The following is a 22,862-nucleotide window of genomic DNA, read 5'->3' on the forward strand; positions in this document are numbered from 1 at the left end:
CAGAGTTACTGTTGACACACTGCTGTGTGTAGAGAATTGCCAAAGGCAGATGCAGAGAGTTCAGTTAGGAGGATGTTACTATAATCTGCAGAAGGAAATGGCAACCCACTCCAGTACTCTTGCCTGGAGAATCCCACGGACAGAGGAGCCTGGTGGGCTACAGTCCACGGGGTCACAAAGAGTCGGACACGACTGAGCGACTTCACTTTCACTACAATCTAGGAGAGAAGTTATGGTGATCTGAATAGAGTAGAGGGTAACAGTGAAGAGTAATCAAATTAAACCCAGCAAGATCTGATGATGGACTAGATGTGGGCATGAGAAGAAGAGGATAGGAACTAGAGGAATGGAGGTAACACTGACTGAGATGATAAAAAATGAAGGAGGAACAAATAAGGAAGGCAACAGAGGAACTTAGTCTGAGGCATATTCAATTTTTTGATAGCCTTTCCATATTTAAATAGAGTTGTCAAGTATGTCACAAGTATTTACATGGAATTTAAGGGAGGAATTCAGTTTGGAAATACAAATTTGTGAGTTGTTAGAGTATCAGTTCAGTTCAGTTCAGTCGCTCAGTCGTGTCCGACTCTTTGCGACCCCATGAATCACAGCATGCCAGGCCTCCCTGTCCATCACCAACTCCTGGAGTGCACTCAAACTCATGTCCATCAAGTCGGTGATGCCATCCAGCCATCTCATTCTCTGTCATCCCCTTCTCCTCCTGTCCCCAATCCTTCCCAGCATTAGACTCTTTCCCAGTGAGTCAACTCTTTGCATGAGGTGGCCAAAGTATTGGAGTTTCAGCTTTAGCATCAGTCCTTCCAATGAACACCCAGGATTGATCTCCTTTAGAATGGACTGGTTGGATCTCCTTGCAGTCCAAGGGACTCTCAAGAGTCTTCTCCAGCACCACAGTTCAAAAGCATCAATTCTTCGGTGCTCAGCTTTCTTCACAGTCCAACTCTCACACCCATACATGACCACTGATTGTATTTAAATCCATTAAACAAAAGACCACCTAGGAAGTGTGTTGCAGATAGGGAAGAAAACAAGACCAAAACTTAAGCTCAGGGACACTTCAACATTGAGAAGCTGGGGAAATAAGAAGGAACCAGCAAGAAAAATATGAAAAGGAATAAGAAAGAACAGACTAGAAATTAGAAGGAAAATTAGGCAACTATGGTGTCTTAGAAGACACATGTTTCAAAGAATAGAGAATTCAAGTGTGTCAAATGTTCATAAGTCAAGTTTCAAAGGTCGTCACTTAAGACCAAAATAAATGCAAAAATATTATATAAATTTTTGAACAAAGGCTTGATTAAGAAAATCAAGTGTATTGATAGTAGACCAGTTTAATCTTTAACACATTAAAATATTAAATGCCACTTATTACTACATAATTCTTACATTAAAATACCCCAAAATGCCAACTTTTTAACTGGTAAATTATCGACTACTGATAAGTTCTGGTTTTAATTGGTTCAAAACTAGATGACCACTTAAATTCCGTCCCCCCCGGCTGTTACCTATTCTCTATTCGTTCTAATTAGAAATGAGAGCAAAAGTTTTCTAGCATCTTTTTTCTTTTGTAAAACATTTCCTTCTGTACAAGGTATTTTTGCAAATAGCTAATTCAGAGTTAGCCAGAATTTATTTATTTATTTATTTTTCAGAATTTAAATATTAAGTTTTGGGTCTCCATGTTTGTTTAACAAAAATGAACACAATAAAAATCACAACTGCTTTCAACCAGGACCACATTTTTTACTCTATTTATTTTCTGTGTTGTTATAGATCTTGGGCACTGTCCTTCTACAAATTATATCTTGGAACTGTAAGTTTAGGACTACAACTTTAGAAAACAAACTATTACGAAATATATCTTACAGCTACAAAAAGGGTTGACCTATTTAGAACTAAAGCTTAAATAAACCCAATATTTGAAACTTTATATAAAATATAAAATAGAAATTCCTTTATTAAAAAAAAGTATTCTAAACTGATTTAAAGCATCCTCAAGCTGTTACATTTCATCAATCCATACTGACAAAGGGTGGTTTGTTAGAATAGTTTGACTAATTTCTCTGGAAGGTTTTCCTTTATTACATTGCTAAAAGTGAAAACCCAACTTTAAAAACAAGAATTATCAGAAATAGGCCAAGCATTACAACTTGTATAACTAAATAAGATTATCTAAGCTATTACAACATGATCTCAAAATGGTGACTGTTAATTCTCTATATCCCATCCTTAAAAATTTCCCCACATACTGATACATATACAGATAAGTGTATATATTTGTACGTAAAAGACAAAGGCATGAGAAAGAGAGAATGTGTTTTAAACTTCTTCTCCTATAACACAAAGCAGGGAGTTGTGGCTGTGCTCAGGCTTAAGAGGCTACAATAGTATGTAAGAGCGCTCAGTGTAAAACTGATTATTACTCAGGTTTTAGCAGGTTCTTGCTCCTTACCAGACAGAATTATACAAGGAGATCAGTGTACATTGTCTTAGAAGGAATTGCGCAAATTAAAAACAAGTGATTGCTTTCTTTTGAGATTAGATATTTACCTGTTTCAGAGAAAATACTGGCCTTTTCATCCAGAGCCAAATCTGTCTTGATCCAAAGAATGAGAGCATGTTTATCATTGTATGGGCTTCCTGATGGCTCAGATGGTAAAGAATCCATGTGCAATGCAGGAGACCCAGGTTTGATTCCTGAGTTGGGACGATCTCTTGGAGAAGGAAATGGCTACCCAATCCAGTATTCTTGTCTGGAGAAGTCCATGGACAGAGGAACCAGGGAGCTACAGTCCCTGGGGTCTGTGACTGAGCAACTTTCACTCATACTCACTCACCATTGTATATGATCTCTTGATACCTCATATCTCATCTAACTTTAACTGCTTGAAAATGACAGGACTGCACATCTGATGAGACGGGCAGGAAAAAAAAAAACAGATCAGTAAAGGCAGACTCTACTTCTTCCCTATGTTGGCTGAAAACACAGCCCACAACTAGAGTGCTTGATACACTAAAACTTCATCTAGAAAAGGCAAGAACATTAGCCATTTTTTAAAATGACAATAAAGAAACAGAGCTTTATACATCAGGATCTCTACAGGCAGGGAATCTCTAAATACTTAAGAAAAAACAATTTAGCAGAAGAAAGAAGAAATAATTTACTACTGGATGGTTTAGCATGGAAGTTGTGGCAAAATGTTTCCTTACAAAATGTCTTACTGGTCTTGAAAAACAAGAAGTTACAAAAGAAAAACTAACATGTCTTTATAAAAAGCCAAAATTGAGGCTCAAAAGAGAAAAATAACTACATATGAGACTCTACTAAGCATATAAACAATCCCCCCCAAAAAAACGTTACTGTTTAAAAAAAGAAAAACATTCTATGAGAAATTCTATTTCAGTTCCAGAAAAGACAAACACAACCGTGGTACTGACGAAGTAAGCAAAATAATGAAACTTTCCTAAATATACATGCCAGTCCTCAAGGCTTAGGTCTCTCTATGATTTATGATAAAATAAGAAAGGATATCAATTATACAAGTAAAGCACTGATGTTCTTCCCTTTGGACATGAAATGGTCACCTCAAAGTTTTCTGTGTACTTTTATGACTCAATTCATGCTTTATTCCTGAAACAATTTTATTTCTGTTGAAAAAACATTTACTACAAGAAAGGTAATTAGGTCACTAGTGCATAGTCATTTTCTCTAGCTTTGCATACTTCCATAAATATTTACTTCCTTAGTAACTTCTCTATTATTTTGGCTTCCTCATACTCCAAAGGTATTATATATTGTGGTTAATAAGAAAAAAAAAAAAGAGGTAATACATGCACTTGGCTGCCAATTGTCAAATGTACTTTTTGGACCAAAGAAAGAAGTGATGCAGACAAACTGGGTAGGAGAGAGAAACTTAAGCAGGGAGGGGGGAAAAAAACCAAAAACCTACCACCACCACATCTAGTACCTGAATAAATAGTCCTCAGTCAGTTCAGTCGCTTAGTCATGTCCAGCTCTTTGCAACTGGAACACACCAGGATTCCTTATCCATCATCAACTCCCAGAGTTTACTCAAACTCATGTCCATTGAGTTGGTGATGCCATCCAACTATTTCATCCTGTGTCGTCCCCTTCTTCTCTTGCCTTCAGTCTTTCCCAGCATCAGGGTTTTTCCAGTGAGTCAGTTCTTCGCATCAGATGGCCAAAGTATTGGAGTTTCAGCTTCAATATCAGTCCTTCCAATGAACACCCAGGACTGATGTCCTTTAGGATGGACTGGTTGGATCTCCTTGCAGTCCAAGGGACTCTAAAGAGTCTTCTCCAGCACCACAGTTCGGAAAAATCAGTTCTTTGGTGCTCAGCTTTCTCTATGGTCCAACTCTCACATCCATACGTGACTACTGGAAAAACCATAGCTTTGACTAGACAGACTTTTGTTGGCAAAGTAATGTCTCTTTTTAATATGCTATCTAGGTTTGTCATAGCTTTTCTTCCAAGAAGCAAGCGTCTTTTAATTTCATGGCTGCAGTCACCATCTACAGTGATTTTGGAGCCCTCCAAAATAAAGTCTTATACTGTTTCCACTGTTTCTCCATCTATTTGCCATGAAGTGATGGGACCAGATGCAATGATCTGGTTTTTTAAATGCTGAGTTTTAAGCCAGGTTTTTCACTCTCCCCTTTCACTTTCATCAAGAGGCTCTTTAGCTCCTCTTCACTTTCTACCATAAGGGTTGTGTCATCTGCATAGCTGAGGTTATTGATATTTCTCCTGGCAATCTTGATTTCAGCTTGTGCTCCATCCAGCCTAGCATTTAGTATTATGTACTCTGTATGTAAGTTAAATAAGCACAGTGACAATATACAGCCTTGACGTACTCCTTTCCCAATCTGGAACCAGTCTGTTGTTCCATGTCCAGTTCTAACTGTTGCTTCTTGACCTACAAACAGATTTCTCAGGAGGCAGGTCAGGTGGTCTGGTATTCCCATCTCTTGAAGAATTTTCCACAGTTTGTTGTGATCCACACAGTCAAAGGCTTTAGTGTAGTCAATAAAGCAGAAGTAGATGTTTTTCTGGAACTCTCCTGCTTTTTCTAAGATCCAGTGGACGTTTGATCTCTGGTTCCTCTGCCTTTTCTAAATAGTCCTCAACCACTTCACAAATTATGGCAAGTAGAACTAATAGGCCAACATCATTCTCACTGTAAAAATTTAATGCCAAGCTCTATTAACATTTTAAATCAGAGTATTTTGCTACCTTTAACACAGTGGTTCTCAACTCTGGATGAATACTGAAATCACCAGTTTTAGTTGGTTTTTTTTTTTTTGGTTTGTTTGTATTTTGGCCACACTACAGGGCATGCAGGATTTTAGTTTCCCGACCAAGGATCAAACCTGTAACCCCTGCAGTGGAGTCTTAACCACTGGATGGTCTGGAAGGTCCCCGCCCTTTTTTTGAAATCACCAGTTTTAAAGAACACTGATGCCCAGGTCCCATCACCACAGAATCTTTTTTTTTTTTTAATTTTTAAAAAATTTATTATATTTTGGCTGTGCTGGGTCTTTGGTGCTGTGCGGACTTTTCTCTAGTTGAGACTAGCGAGGCTACTCTCTAGTTGCAATATACGGGCTTCTCAATGTAGTGGCTTCTCTTGTTGTGGAGCACGGGTTCTAGGCATGCAGGCTTCAGCAATTGTGGCATGTGGGCTCGGCAGTTGAGGTTCCTGGGCTCTAGAGCACAGGCTCAGTAATTGTGGCCCACAGGTTTAGGTGCTCCATGGCATGTGCAATCTTCCTAGATCAGGGATCAAACCTGTGTCCTCTGCACTGGCAGGCAGATTATTACTGAGCCACTGGGGAAGCCTTCCACAGATTCTTATTTAATTAGTGTGAAGGATGTCCAGAGCATGAAAACTGTTAAAGATCCAAAACTCATTCTTATATGCAGTGTTGACCAAGAACCACTGATTTAAAATGACACAAAATGAATACAGTGATTTAGTTGATTGAGATATATGAACAGACATACACACCAGAGTTCAGAAAACTTGATTGTTCTTCTTAGAAGCAACCTCTTAATACTCTAGCATCATTAATTCTCTAACAAACTCATCCAATGACAGTACTGTGAAAATAACTTTGCCTTTGTTGCCTATGTACGTTCTAAAAATTGGTAACTTGACTTAGTAGAGTATGTCACAAATAACATTCATCTAGAAGCTGACAGAAATACTAACCAAAAATCCAGGTCTCACAAAAACATTTCCAGTAGGATCTGGGTTGTATATTTTACCACCAGTCTAGGTTCTACTACAGTTTATTTATTTTTTTTTGCACCTTTTCTTGATTTAAGAATACATTTGCAGTCAAACAATTTTTGTGGGTTTAAGTACATTTCCAATCATTTGCACAGTGATCATTTTCTTTACAACTTTGAAGTATAAATAATGTACAATAAACTGCATATCTAAAGTATGCAATTTCATAAGTTTGATATACATATATTTCCATATAACTGTTGCCACAATGAACATACGCATTTCTACCACATTTAAAAATTTTCATGCACCCCTCTGTAATCTAACTTCATCCCTCTCTCTATTCTTATGCCTAAGCAGCTGCTTCCTGTAACTATAGGTTACTCTGCATTTTCTAGAATTTTATATGAGTAGAGAGAGAAGGCAATGGCAAGCCACTCCAGTACTATTGCCTAGAAAATCCCATGGATGGAGGAGCCTGGTGGGCTGCAGTCCGTGGGGTCACTAAGGGTCGGACACGACTGAGCGACTTCACTTTCACTTTTCACTTTCACACACTGGAGAAGGAAATGGCAACCCACTTCAGTGTTCTTGCCTGGAGAATCCCACGGACGGGGGAGCCTGGTGGGCTTCCGTCTATGGGGTCACACAGAGTCAGACACGACTGAAGTGACTTAGCAGCAGCAGCAGCAGCAGAATCATACATTATGCTAAAAAACCTTTTCATCTGGCTTATTTCACTCAGCAAATGATTTTGAGATTCAACCTTTTTGTTGTGTATATCAAAAGTTCTTTCCCTCTTATTGCTCAGTGATGGTAATCAACCACATTGTATACCTAACATATTTTCTTGGCACAGACTATTGTGAGAATCTAAAAAAAGCTCCTCGATGTAGGCGTCAATGATTTTTGGAAAAACTAGGTCTGGTGATCCCCATTTTAGTTCTCACTTTACCACTTAGCAGCTGTGTCTGAAGCAAGTCACTTATCTGCCTCGTATACCTTCTCTAGAAAATGGGCATATATGTCACCTTACCTATGTAATTTACCTTAGATGAGTGCTTAAAGACTCTCTGACTTCTAGGACCTATTGATTCTACTGAAATAGGTAAACCTTCTAGAAAAACAGCAATGCTCATTTGTTTACATACCGCCTGTGGCTGCTTCTGAGCTGCAGCAAGAAAGATGAGTACTTGCGACAGAAACTATATAGCTGTCAAGCCTAAAATATCTGTCCTCTTAAAAAAAAAATTACGAACTTATTCTAAGTAATCAAGAAATGTTCCTGAAGCTAGCTAAAAAACATCTGTAGTGATGTTTAGAATTACTGATTGACAAAAAACCATTTCACTATTTTTTAAGAAGTTTTTATTACTTTAGCTAACAAAATGAAAGGAAAATCATAGGAACTCAAAAATAGATTTTTTAAATCCCTGTGTCAGTACCCAGTAAGTTTAGATGGCATATAAAATCAAAAGGCACATTATAAACCCTAGTTCAAGAAATACTAGGAAAATATCAAGTTAAAGGAATACTATAATAGTTTTCTTCCCAGGTGACACTTAGTAGTAAAGAACCTGCCTGCCAATCAGAAGAGGTTAAGAGATGCGGGTTCGATCCCTGGGTTGGGAAGATCCCCTGGAGGGCATGGCTACCCACTCCAGTATTCTTGCCTGGAGAATCCCATGGACAGAGGAGCCTGGTGGGCTACCAGGGAGGCAAAGAATCGTACATAACTGAAGTGACTTATTAGCACAGCACATGGTTTTCTAGGAAAGTCAAAGCAGATACGTATGTTTCCATCTTCTTGCCCAAATAACAAATACTAGAAGACAAAATGAAATAATCACTACTGCCAGAATAAAAAATGAATAGCCTATACAAATGGCTGATAAAACTTAAATATCCAAGAATACTTTCTGCACCTTTATAAATGTCTGATTTTTGGTCTAGGAATAATTGGAGTGGTTAAGAAAATGGACTTCAGGATCAGAGAAACCAAATTCATAAAGGCTTGCAAAATAAAGAAATAAAAGGACCTCAAAATAAATTTTGCAAAAGTACAATTTTTAAAAAGGGATTATCTTTTAAATTAAAATTAAAAGGTCATTCAGTTCAGTCCAGTTCAGTTCAGTCGCTCAGTCGTGTCCGACTCTTTGCAACCCCATGAATCACAGCACGCCAGGCCTCTCTGTCCATCACCAACTCCCGGAGTTCACTCAAACTCATGTCCAGCGAGCTGGTGATGCCATCCAGCCATCTCATTCTCTGTCGTCCCCGTCTCCTCCCACCCCCAATCCTTCCTAGCATCAGAGTCTTTTCCAGTGAGTCAACTCATCGCATGAGGTGGCCAAAGTATCGGAGTTTCAGCTTTAGCATCAGTCCTTCCAATGAAAACCCAGGATTGATCTCCTTTAGAATGGACTGGTTGGATCTCCTTGCAGTCCAAGGGACTCTCAAGAGTCTTCTCCAGCACCACAGTTCAAAAGCATCATTTCTTTGGCGATCAGCTTTCTTCACATTAGGGAACTACAAATACTGAACAATCCTAAGAAACTCAAGAAGGGAATATGTGAGGAAACCTGCCTGCTAAAAAAAATGTTCTCCTTATTAGAAGAAAAGGAATAAATTTCTATTATAGCATGTAACAGAACCACTTATTTGATTATTTACCTGGAAATAAATCTAATTAGCTAATTCAGTGATCTGGGTTTTCTCTTCTTAATTACAAGTTGCTGCCTTTCCCCCCGCCAAAAGACATATACCAGGTCATTAAAAGTTTGATCTGGCAGTCACTTGACTGCCAGATCAAACTGACTTCAAGAAAAACCATGTGGATGTCTGCTATAATGACACTGGAAAATGAAAGGAAAGCAGTGAGTGAGTGAGTGAGAGTCGCTCATGTCCGACTCTGTGATCCCATGGACTGGAGCCCACCAGGCTCCTCTGTCCATGGAATTCTCCAGGCAAGAGTACTGGAGTGGGTTGCCATTTTCTTCTTCATTGCAAGGAAAGCAATACTGTTTTGTAAATAATTAGTATCAATTAAAAATTACTTGTAGGATCAGGGACAGAAATAGTATATACTCAGGGTCTTTACGGGGAAGGCAATGGCAAGCCACTCCAGTACTATTGCCTAGAAAATCCCATGGATGGAGGAGCCTGGTTGGCTGTAGTCTGTGGGGTCGCTAAGGGTCGGACACGACTGAGCGACTTCACTTTCACTTTTCACTTTCACACATTGGAGAAGGAAATGGCAACCCACTCCAGTGTTCTTGCCTGGAGAATCCCAGGGACGGGGGAGCCTGGTGGGCTTCCGTCTATGGGGTAACACAGAGTTGGACACGACTGAAGTGACTTAGCAGCAGCAGCAGCAGGGTCTTTAGGACAATATTGTAATTAAAATGCATGGCCTCTTATACCTGAATGCCTATAAAGATGAGTTTTGTGAGTCAGTTTTGTTCTGTGCTGTTTAATGTATTTCTGGTCTTTATTTAGCATCTTTATCATTGCCTTGGAGATTCTGAATGCGGAGATCTAACTAACCAAAAGGGAGCAGTGGCCAACTTCTGTGCAGTCACTTTATTGATCCATTTTGTTCCTCTGAGATAGCTATACCAGAGGCTGGTGGCTTTCAGACTCAATCCACAATTGAGAATGTCCACATTTTCAGATAATTTCTGTCTCTGAAAAAGGATTCTAAAAAGCAGAATCTTTTCCTATTATTAACTCTGCAAACAAAGACTGTTAAATAAATTGTTCTGAATGTATGGCTAACATGTAATAGAAAATATAGTTTTCAAAGGGAAATTGATCGAAGTTTGAACTCACCTGTCCACTTTTCCCTATTTCCAGCTCCATGATCGCAACAGGAGTATGTATTTGAGCTGAGTGTCTTGACTGCGATTTGCCATCAACTCTCCAGCTCAAGCCCCGAAGCCCTCTGTCCCAGCGGCTCTGGTTCATAAGACTCTCTCGGATTTTTGTCTTATGGCTCTTCCAGAACTTGGAAATGACAGTAGCTTGCTCAGGTGTGATCCCTCCTTGCTTTTTGGTTTGAGCAGTCAAAAATGCCTCCAGCTGGTTGAAATCCATGTCTGCAGATGCAATAGACTAAAAACAGAAAAAGAAAATAAATTTGAATTTGGTAGATAACTAGAAAAAGATAGTTTCTTAACTACAGATCACAGTTTTAAATGATTCTCTTTTTTTTCCCAGATTTTTATTTATTTATTTAATTTTTTTTTTTTTTTCACTTTACAATATTGTATTGGTTTTGCCATACATTGACATGAATCTGCCCCGGGTGTACATGTGTTCCCCATCTTGAACCCCCCTCCCACTCCCTCCCCATATCATCCCTCTGGGCCATCCCAGTGCACCAGCCCCAAGCATCCTGTATCATGCATCAAACCTGGACTTGTGATTCGTTTCACATATGATAATATACATGTTTCAATTCCATTCTCCCAAATCATCCCACCCTCGTCGTCTCCCACAGAGTCCAAAAGACTATTCTAAACATCTGTGTCTCTTTTGTTGAATCTCATATACAGGGTTACCGTTACAATCTTTCTAAATTCCATTCACTGAATAAGCTTTCAAAAAGGGACACCAAGGCCTTCCCTGGTAGTCCAGTGGTTGAGAGTCCACCTGCTAATGCAGGGGACACAGATTCAATCCCTGGTTCGGAAGGATCCCACATGCTATGGAGCAACTAAGCCTGCTGTAGCACAACTGAGCCAGCACTCCAGAGTCTGCGAGCCGTAACTAGGGAACCATGCCCCACAACCACTGAAGCCCACAGGCCCTAGAGCCCGTGCTCCACAACAAGAGAAGCCATCACGATGAGAAGTCCATGCACTCCAACCAGAGAGTAGTCCATGCCTGATGCAACTAGCCAAAGCCCATGCACAGCAATGAAGACCTAGCACAGCCAAATAAATAAATCTTTTAAAAAAGGGTCATCAAAAGACAGTAGTGAGAATAAGCTCTTCATAAGTACAAAAATATTCCCTTTGAAAATACTGAATATCAGAAAAGCTACTGTTAAAAATTTCACATTGGGAACTCCCTGGTGGACCAGTAGACAGGACTCCATGCTCTCACTGCTGACGACCCAGCTTCAACCCCTGGTCAGGGAACAAAGATCTCAGAAGCCATAAGGCATGGCCAAAAGAAAAAAAAAAAATCCATGTCACTCAAATTCTCTATTAATAACTACAATCTATAAATATCCAGAGTTCCATGATGAGAAAATAATAATAAAAGCATAAAAATAAGATAATAAGATGAGAGTAAAATGAATTAGTGCTCTGATGAAATCTTACATAATTTCAGAGTGCCTTATAGTCAGGCTTGGTTTGATATACTATAAATGTGTGCTGCGTTGTCCATAAAATGTACGAAGTAAATTTTGTTAATTTAATGTATTATTTTAGATTTGTAGCCTATCTTCAACCAAATAGTTCATATTCAATAATACTACTCTAACATATACTACATTATGCTTTTCCATAAATTTTCAAACCTTAACTGCCAATGCTGCTCTGAGAAGAATAAGCAGCTAAACTGAAGCGGGAAATCATCAAAGGGCTCAGGCAATGGAGCCTTGGACAGGACAGTGATGTTTAACACTTCATCTCAGAACAAGCCTTCCCCTGCCTGATCAAGAGTTCCAAACCAAAATACAATACCTCCTCTCTCTGGGCACAATGACTGACCCAAATTAATCTCCCAATTTAGAGTAGGTGGAGAAGTGGTCTTGCCTCTTGGGTGTGATGGTACCAGAAGAATATGAGGCTAGATTGTTGCCAACAGATATCTTTGATTTTCTGGCAAAATATCTGATTGCAAAAAAAGACGAAAATGGATTCTAATGGAGTGATATCCCTGTTCTGTAATCCCTAAGGCCCTGGTTCCTACAGACCTCTCTTCAACTCCATGTTATCTCAGCATCTTTTCCACCTGTAGACACCAAAAAATCCTATTTACTATTCAAAATAGTTTAAGCTGTATTGCTATCATTTGGAAGCAAGAGTTCTACCTAAACTTAAGCATTAGAAATGAGAACAGAGGAATGTAAAGGTAGGTAGTGTACACATAGAATATAGGTAGAATGGGTGGAACAGAGGCTGAAAGACAAACATTCCTCTATTAATATAAAAATTGTACAATAATGTTAGAACATATATTAAAGGCATTTCTCATAACAATTCAACATACATTTACTGAATATCTGCCCATTTACCAGGTATAAGGATCCAAAATTTCTGGCTATGTGACTCAACAGAAACATTAACTTGCATAATATACTATAATTAAATAAAATTATTTCCACTGGCATTTTGCTTCACAATATCACAGCACAACACAGGTGATGTGTATCATTCTTTTCCTCAAAGCATATCAAGAAATCTACCCTGATTTATGGAGAAGGCAATGGCACCCCACTCCAGTACTCTTGCCTGGAAAATCCCACGGATGGAGGAGCCTGGTAGTCTGCAGTTCATGGGGTCACTAAGAGTCAGACACGACTGAGCGACTTCACTTTCACTTTTCACTTTCATGCCCTGGAGAAGGAAATGGCAACCCACTCCAGTGTTCTTGCCTGGAGAATCCCAGGGACGGCGGAGCCTGGTGGGCTGCCATCTATTGGGGTCGCACAGAGTCGGATACGACTGAAGCGACTTAGCAGCAGCAGCAGCAACCCTGATTTAACTTCATGTGTGACAGAAGTTATTTTGATTGGATTCCAATCAATAATACCTTGAACTGGAATCGATTCACCTAAATAAATGTGTAACTATCTCTATAACATAGTTTTCTTTTTCTTTGCCCGAACAGTGTGTCCTACAGGATGTAGTTTGCCAACCCCTGCTCAAGAACATGCTACAAAACTGACACATGTCCCACATGACTTGGCAGTGTCCCATCTAAGATCATGTGGAAAGAAAACCTGTTTACTTGGACCTGGAAATTAATCTTTTACTTTTCATATTAAAAAAAGTATTTTTTGCACAGTTTTAATAAATTCAAAATTTTCCAGGAATGCAACTAACATAGCTTGTACTTTGGTTTGATCAGAACTTTATAAATAGGCTGTTGAGCATTTCACAAAATCTCATTACCAGAGGCAATACCATTTGTATTTTTATATCTAAACTACCAAACCAAAACATCTATATCTGCCTGCATTTATTGCTGCACATTCACAAGGATGCTATATATACTTGCAAGTATTTAATTTATTATATGTTCTAATTCAGTAATGCTTCAACATTTTTTTTTTAAATTTTTTGACTGCACCACATGGCATGCAGGACCTTAGTTCCTGACCAAGGATTGAACCTGCTTCCCCTGCAGTGGAAGCACAAAGTCTTAGTGGAAGCAAAAGCTCCTCAATGTTCACATTTTTAAATAAATATTTTAAATTACTTTACTTTTTAAATTTTCCTCTTAACTTTACATTAGTACTTCCCTGGTGGCTTAGATGGTAAAGCGTCTGCCCTCAATGCGGGAGACCCAGGTTCAACCCTGGGTTGGGAAGATCTCCTGGAGAAGGAAATGGCAACCCACTCCAGTATTCTTGCCTGGAGAATCCCATGGACAGAGGAGCCTGATAGGCTACAGTCCATGGGGTGGCAAAGAGTCGGACACGACTGAGCAACTTCACTTTCACTTTCATTTTTAACTTTACATTATACTCATTTCACCATATTGATTAGAAATTATGCATATTAACTTTATTATATGTGAATTAGAATTACATATGTATTTCATTTAAGGTTAAAAAGAACTCTACAGTCAGGTCACTCAAGATGGCTGTTCTCTTGTTCTCTGTACATCCCTTGCCTAACAGCGCCTGCTTTACTCACATGATTGACCTTACAAACTTGTCTCAGCCTCCAGCTAGTGGCTCTTTTTATCAAAAGGTTGATGAGAGATGTGGGCCTCTGATTTCCCTGGTAACTAACGCAATCTGACGTAACTCCCCCTATAACTGGCAATCTCCACTTCCATATGGACATGAATCAGTGACTAAACTATCCCTTCCACCCAGGAGTGAAACCTGCCACCATGTCCACCCTACCGTCTGCTGCACATGGTGGGGTGTTCCTCCAGGACCTTGCTTCAGATGTGTAAGCTCCCTCATCCATTAAATCAAGAAGCAAGAGTTAGAACCAGATATGGAACAACGGGCTGGTTCAAAATAGGGAAAGGAGTACATCAAGACTGTATGCCACCCTGCTTATTTAATTCACATGCAAAGCACATAATTAGAAATGCTGGGCTGGATGAAGATCAAGCTGATATCAAGATTGCCAGGAGAAATATCAATAACCTCAGATATTCAGATGACACCATCCTAACGGCAAAGAGTGAAGAGGAGCTAAAGAGCCTCTTGATGAAGGTGAAAGAGGAGAGTGAAAAAGTTGGCTAAAAAAAAGCAACCTAAACTAGTAAGACAGAAAATGCAAACTAATGTATGGATGTGAGAGTTGGACTATAAAGAAAGCTGAGCACCAAAGAATTGATGCTTTTGAACTGTGGTGTTGGAGAAGACTCTCGAGAGTCCCTTGGACAGCAAGGAGATCCAACCAGTCAATCTGAAAGGAAATCAATCCTGAATATTCATTGGAAGGACTGATGCTGAAGCTGAAGCTCCAATACTTTGGCCACCTAATGCGAAGAACTGACTCACTGGAAAAGACCCTGATGCTGGGAAAGATCGAAGGCAGGAGAAGGGGACGACAGAGGATGAGATGGTTGGATGGCATCACCAACTTGATGGACATGAGTTTGAATAAGCTCCGGGAGTTGGTGATGGACAGGGAAGTCTGGTGTGGTGCAGTTCAAGGGGTTGCAAAGAGTTGGACATGACTGAGCGACTGAACTGAACTGAAGCTCTGTGATTTTAGGGTACATTTCTTCTGCGACCCCATGAATTGCAGCAGGCTAGGCCTCCCTGTCCATCATCAACTCCTGGAGTTTACTCAAACTCATGTCCATCGAGTCCGTGATGCCATCCACCCATCTCATCCTCCGTCGTCCCCTTTTCCTCCTGCCCCCAACTCCTCCAAGCATCAGGATCTTTTCCAATGAGTCAACTCTTTGCATCAGATGGCCAAAGTATTGAAGTTTCAGCTTCAACATCAGGCCTTCCAATGACTGGATCTCCTTGCAGTCCAAGGGACTCTCAAGAGTCTTCTCCAACACCACAGTTCAAAAGCATCAATTCTTCGGCACTCAGTTTTCTTCACAGTCCAATTCTCACATCCATACATGACTACTGGAAAAACCATAGCCTTGACTAGATGGACCTTTGTTGGCAAAGTAATGTCTCTTCTTTTTAATATGCTATCTAGGTTGGTCATAACTTTCCTTCCAAGGAGTAAGCGTCTTTTAATTTCATGGCTGCAATCACCACCTGCAATGATTCTGGAGCCCCAAAAAATAAAGTCAGCCACTGTTTCCACTGTTTCCCCTTGTGTTTGCCATGAAGTGACGGGACCAGATGCCATGATCTTCGTTTTCTGAATGTTGAGCTTTAAGCCAACTTTTTCACTCTCCTCCTTCACTTTCATCAAGAGGCTCTTTAGTTCTTCTCCACTTTCTGCCATAAGGGTGGTGTCATCTGCATATCTGAGGTTATTGATATTTCTCCCGGCAATCTTGATTCCAGCTTGTGCTTCCTCTAGCCCAGCATTTCTCATGACGTACTCTGCATATAAGTTAAATAAGCACGGTGACAGTATATAGCCTTGACGTACTCTTTTTCCTATCTGCAACCAGTCTGTTGTCCTATGTCCAGTTCTGTTACTTCCTGACCCGCATACAGGTTTCTCAAGAGGCAGGTCAGGTGGTCTGGTATTCCCATCTCTTTCAGAATTTTCCAGTTTATTGTGATCCACACAGCCAGGGATGCAGGATGGTTCAAATCCAAAAATCAATCAGACATACCACATTAACAAATTGAAGAATAAAATCCTATGATCATCTCAAGAGATGTAGAAAAAGCTTTTGATAAAACATCTATTTAGGATAACAACTCTCGTGGGTACAGAGGAACATACCTCAACTTAATAAAGGTCATATGGGACAAACCTACAGCCAACATCATACTAAATGGTGAAAAGTGGAAAGCCTTTCCTCTAAGATCAGGGACAAAATAAGGATACCCACTCTCGCCACTGTTATTCAACACAGAATTGTAAGTTCCAGCCACAGAAGTTGAACAAGAAAAAGTAAATAATAAAAGGAATCCGAATAGAAAGAGAAGTAAAACTGTCACTTCACAGATGATGATACTATATATAGAAAATCCTAAAGATACCACCAAAAAACTATTAAAACTCATAAATAAACCCAGTAAAGTTGCAGGATATAAAATTAGCATACAGAAATCTGTTGCATTTCTATACACTAACAGAATTATCAGAAGAGAAATTTTAAAATGTGTGTGTGTGCTCAGTCGCTCAGTTGTGTCCAACGCTTTCCAACCCTGTGGACTGTACCCGGTAGGCTAGGCTCCTCTCTCTGTCCATGGAACTTTCCACGCCAGAATACTGGTGGTGGTTTAGTCGCCAAGTAGTGTCCAACTTTTGCGACTCCATGGACTGTAGCCTGCCAGGTGCTCTGTCCGTGGAATTCTCCAGGCAAGAATACTGGAGTGGGTTGCCATTTTCTTTTCTAAGAATACTGGAGTGCATTGTAAATACCATTTATAAAAGAATAAGATACTAGGAACAAACCTAACAAAGGAGATAAAAGACTTATACATGAAAAACTTTAAGACCCTAATGAAAGAAACGAAAGATACCACAGACAAAAAGAAATATTTGTTTACAAATTGGAACAATTAATTTTGTTAATATGACCATATTACCCAAGGCATTTACAGATGCAATGTAATCACTATCAATATACCAACAGCATTTTTCACAGAACCAGAACAAATAATTCCAAAATTTGTTCTAAAAGGTCACCTACTGAATGGGAGAAGATGTTTTCAAACAATATATCTGATAAGCAGTTAATATCCAAAGAATTCATACAACTCAATAGCTCAAAAAAAAAAAAGTTTTAATGGGCAGAAGAGTAGACATTTCCTCAAAGGAGACATATGGATGACGAACAGACACAAGGCATTGGGCATCACTAATCATCAAGTAAACGCAAATGAAAATCAGAGTAAGACATCAACTCAGAACTGTCATAATGGCTATCTTCAAAAGACAACAAATTAGCACTGGCAAGGACGTGGAGAAAAGGGAACCGTCATGCACTGTTGGGAATATAAATGGGTGCGGCTGCTCTGGAAAACAGTATGGAGACTTCTCAAAAAATCAAAACCAGAATTACCATATAAGAATCATTAATATCTCTAATTTTACTTTAGATGAAAAGAGGAAAGCAAAACCTGCTAGTCTAATATAATAAATACAAATTGATGTGGAAAATCTTGCTTCTTACTACCAAGAAGAAGAATATCGGGGACATAAATTCAATAACGCAAAAGTACTATTTCTTAACTGTATCAAATATAAGTGATGAATCAATGCAGTGTAATAGCTTGTAGCTCTTTGTAATGAACTAGATAAAATAATGTCAAAGATAAATAATAAACTTCTAGGATAAGTATCTTATTCACTTAAATATAAATGACATTGAATTTAGGTAATTCTATTTTTCCAAGAAAGAAACAAAATTTAATTGAAGAAATATTCCTTATCATGGTCAGTACTGCTCACAACTTATATAAATAATTTTTAAAAAACAAGCAGAAAATTCTCACCCACAAATATACTTACCATCAATCTCATCCTACTTGGAAATAACTATTTTTTTCTAGTTATATTGTGTGCAGGTTTTTTTTAACATGGTAAGGAAAAAACCATTGCTGGAATGTGCCAAGGCAATTGTTTGAATAAAATAGCTACTTCTTTAGTGACTATGTTATAGCCAAGAAGAATGATTAGGAATTAAGCAAGATAATGCATGAGATATAAATATTTGCTTCTCCAACCACTTAATGGGAACAGTAATTAAGAACTTCAGAAAGTTATGCACTCCCCTAATTTCCATGAAGTAAGTGAACTGGAACACATCAAGGGGATTTAAATCCATCATCATTTCTAAGGAAAACAGACTTAGAAGCACAGAAAGCTAACCAAGAACTAACAATAGTTCAACCCCCATAGAAATTACTCGTGGTAACCAAAAACAAACCTTTACTTGTCAACATTTCTGTCAAGGTTCTAAAAACTTTGCTATGTAAAATGTGCAGACATTTGTTTAGTTAAGCCTATAAACTACAGAATGCTACCAGTTGTCAACACAAAGAACTTAACACCTCAGGAAAGCAAAAGCAATTTGCCTCTAGTGACTATTAATAAGGCAATGGTTTTTCCCATGGTCATGTATGGATGTGAGAGTTGGACTGTGAAGAAGGCTGATCGCCGAAGAATCGATGCTTTTGAACTGTGGTGTTGGAGAAGCCTCTTGAGAGTCCCTTATACTGCAAGGAGATCCAACCAGTCCATTCTAAGGGAGATTAATCCTGGATGTTCATTGGAGGGACTGATGCTGAGGCTGAAACTGCAATACTTTGGCCACCTCATGCGACGGGTTGACTCACTGGAAAAGACTGATGCTGGGAAAGGTTGGGGGCGGGAGGAGAAGGGGACGACTGAAAATGAGATGGCTGGATGGCATCACCGACTCTGTGGACATGGGTTTGAGTGTACTCCGGGAGTTGGTGATGGACAGGGAGGCCTGGCATGCTGTGATTCATGGGGTCGCGGAGAGTCAGACACGACTGAGCGACTGAACTGAACTGAACTGAGTAAAGGGTCATAAGAGAATGTTTTTTCTCCTGATTTATTTCATAAGAATATTTTCTGTCAAAAATATATTTAGGGACTTCTCTGGCAGTCCAATGGTTAAGAATCTACCTTCCAATGCATGGGACACCCAAGTTCAATCCTTGGTTGGGGAACTAAGATCCCACATGTCTTGGGGCAACAAAGCCCATGTGCTGCAACTAGTGAGCCCAAGTGCCATAACTAGAGAAGCCTGTGTGCTGCAACAAAGATCCAGCACAGTCAAAAAAGATTTTCTAATAATAATAATAAAAGAAATGTATATTTACACAATTAATGATCAAATACTAGGTCAAAAGATCTTAGTTGCATTTCTATAGCCTCTTGGAATAAAAGCTCATATAATGAGCTAAAGCAAGTGAAACGGCCCAAAAAATGGTTTAGGTAAATCAGTGTTTTCAAAAGTTTTCTTGTTTTTAAAAAATTAAATATTTCCTTTGAAACTGTTTATGCTATTATTTAAAATAGAACATCGTCCAAAACATAAGCAGAAATAGTCCAAAAGAAAAGCAGTTTTGTCTTTTATTTACTTTCAGTAAAAAGGGCTTCCCAGTGGTAAAGAACCCACCTGCCAATGCAGGAGACACAAGAGATGCAGGTTCAATTCCTGGGTCAGGAAGAGTCCCTGGAGGAGGGCATGGCAACCTACTCCAGTATTTTTGCCTAGAGAACCCCATGGACAGAGGAGCCTGGCAGGCTACAGTCCAGAGTAGAAAAGAGGCGAACATATCTGAGCGACTTAGCATGCAAATTAGTAAAATCTGATTTATTGCACTTGCAGTTAGAAAACAGTTTTGCTATTTGAAACATTTCTCTGAGCTTTAGTTTCCCTAAAATGAAATGAAGGGGATCTCCTAAATGATCTCTATGTACTCTGCCCCCAGCCTTAACATTCCATGTTACTACATCTATAGACTGAGCTCCATAAAATTACCAGCATTCAACTGTTGACTTACAAAAGTGGTAATTTGAAGTGGTTCAATCTTGTTAAATCTCCTAAGTTTTATTCCTTCCTATAAACTATCTTTGGCTTCATGCAGCTTTTGTATATTTTCTTTAGTATAGCTGATTTATAATATTGTGCGATTTTCAGGTGTATAGCAAAGCGATTCAGTTACACTATGTATGTATGTATCTATATATATTTTTCGCTTCTCCCATTATATAGTCCTGAATATAGTTCCCTGTGCTATACTAAATCAGTGTTGTTTACTTTATGTACGGTTTTTTGTATTAAGGCAGAACAAAATGATGAAAGCTGTCTCTAATTGCCATTAATATTGAATGCACTTTATTAGAAAACAATTTTAAGGCCTATTTTATTCCTGAAGAAAAAGAAGATAATCTGACATGGAAACCCTCCTATGTTGCTACTTCCCAATTCAGTTTTGAGTATCTGCAGCATTTGTTCTAGCCCACTCAGTTTTATGACTCCAGTTGTTATCACCGTATGATCTTCATCTCCTAGTTTCAACCACCTTCCCAATAGGTCCTGTCCTAAGCTCTCAAAAAAGATGAATAACACAAACATGCCTTGAAGAGCACACAATCCGGTGTGTAACCAAAAGCGCAATGCAGCATCCTTGGCTTTCCTTATTTACTCGGAATCTAGAGCAGTACTACCCAAAGTACAGTTTGCAGACCAACGCCAGTTCACAAACTTCATTACAAGTCCTCGACAAGGTGACTGTAGAAAGAGAATAAACATTCAGAAACTTTTCTGACAATGTAATGGGTTTTTTTTACATCAATTATTCTAACAAAAAGATTAAACCTTGTACTTTTATGTATTTTGGTCAGAAATTAAAAATTCTAAAAAACAACACACACACACAACAAAACTGGTCCTCAACAGACAACATTTAAAAAGCACTGGTGATTCCAATATAAAATTGAAAATTGAAAAAAAAAATAAAGTTGAAAAATAAAGAAGCACTGGTGTTGACTCTATTATTTTTGCAGTTTAGGTCAGCTGTATTTTAAACTAAAAACACTCATCTCATATCTGACTTCATCAACTAATAGCTAGTCAGCCCCATTTCCACTATAATAAAAATCCTGGCTACACGTAAAAGGAGGGAAAAAAGGATACCAAGAAGAAAATAAGGTGCTGGCTCTTGCCAAATTGGAAAGATTAAAGTAGCTAAAAATAAGAAATGAGAAAATGCTATTACTCTTCAAAGGGGAGAAAAGAAAATATTTCAAGTTGACAGCAAATTTGATAAATCACTGTTGTCTATGCCTGGTTCTTCTTATAGGAAAAAAAGAAAAGCTGCAATCATTTGAATTTCTCAATTCACACAATTCAGCAATTGAAAATTACCAATAGAAGGAAACTTCAGCAAAAAGGAGAGATATGGAGTAAGTAGGAGACTTTATTCCTCACATATCTGTGTAACCAGTCCTGTTCCTAACCATCTGTGATAAATAATAGTCTCCGTTTATCTGATGTCTCCACACCTGGGAAATTACTGGAGCCTTTGTAAACAAAACCCAACCATGTTTCAACTGGCATAGGTAAACACAGAAATGCAATCAAATCATATTTCAAAGGCAAATTCATATTTCTCGTTACTAGATTTAATACACAACTGATAAATAGCCAGTGGGTATTTGCTATATGACACGGGGAGTTCAAACCTGTGCTCTGTGATGGGGTTGGTAGTGGGAAGGAGGTTCAAGAGGGAGAAGACATATGTATACCTATGGCTGATTTCATGTCAATGTATGGTAGAAGTCAACACGGTATCGTAAAGCAATCACCCTTCAATTAAAAATAAATAAATAAATGAAAATAATCTACAAATTAAAAAATTAATTAAAAAATGATATACAACACACTAGTGTGTCTGTTGAGTACTACTGCCATATTCTATTCTAATTAAACAAATTTACACATTAAAAAAGAAAGTAATTTTCCTAAGAAAAAAATTGGGCCAATTACGGACTCACCTAGAGTACCTCTGGATACATTCCAAAGTGCAATGACATGTACAACTATTATGTAACAGTGACAATACCAAGAAATTTCCAGTTTTCTGGCTGCTCTAACATGCAATTAAGGGCAGACAGCCCAAAATCTGGTGATAGACAGCTAGATGGGAGTGAGAAAAATATAAAAGTACACACTGTAATAGATTTAGTGATGAATCTGGTTAAATATATCCATATCAGGTAACAGAACACCTGTGAAAACTGAAGTCTGAACATCAACAATTTAAAAACAGCCTCAAACAACTGGGAAATCTTGGGTAGACAGCACTTAAGTCACTGTGCTCCAATAACTATATGTTCCAGAAAGTATGCTTAGCTAGTAAGTAAACCGACCCAACTTCCCAGAATTTTCAGGGCGGTTGTTTCTTTTTTTCTTTTCTCTCTTATTTATTTATTTGACTGCATTAGGTCTTAGCTGTGAAATACAGACTCTAGTTGTGGCATGGGCTCTGGAGCACAAGAGCTCGGTAGTTGTTGCTCATGGTGCTCCACAGCCTGTGGGATCTTAGTTCCCCCACCAGGGGTGAAACCCAGTCTCCTGCATTACAAGGTGGATTCTTAACCACTGGATCACTAGGGAAGTCCCTGTGAGGGCAGCTTTATAGAACTTCTTTAAGGAAATCATACCTTGATACTTCAATAAAAGTAAATACTTATTTATACCCTTTTGCATGTCTGAACATTCTCAGACAAGTTTTCTGTAAGG

The 22,862-nt window shown here is 38.7% G+C and overlaps 1 protein-coding gene across 4 annotated transcripts in view; it reads right to left on the minus strand.

The window, feature by feature from the left end:
• COMMD1 (copper metabolism domain containing 1) overlaps positions 1-22,862 on the minus strand; it is a 155,828-nt gene that overhangs the window by 83,705 nt on the left and 49,261 nt on the right. For all 4 annotated transcript variants that reach the window (XR_016038577.1, XR_016038578.1, XR_016038576.1 and 1 more), the window contains exon 2: positions 10,110-10,391. Coding sequence is in view for 1 of the 4 variants with exons in the window: in XM_055400294.2 (XP_055256269.2) it covers positions 10,110-10,391 (282 nt within the window). In the remaining 3 variants the exon portion in view is untranslated. The remainder of the gene's footprint in view (positions 1-10,109; positions 10,392-22,862) is intronic.

This window comes from Moschus berezovskii, chromosome 11, assembly GCF_049115385.1.
Source record: "Moschus berezovskii isolate FMDL1 chromosome 11, NW_MosBer_1.0, whole genome shotgun sequence".
NCBI classification, from domain to species: Eukaryota; Metazoa; Chordata; class Mammalia; order Artiodactyla; family Moschidae; genus Moschus; species Moschus berezovskii.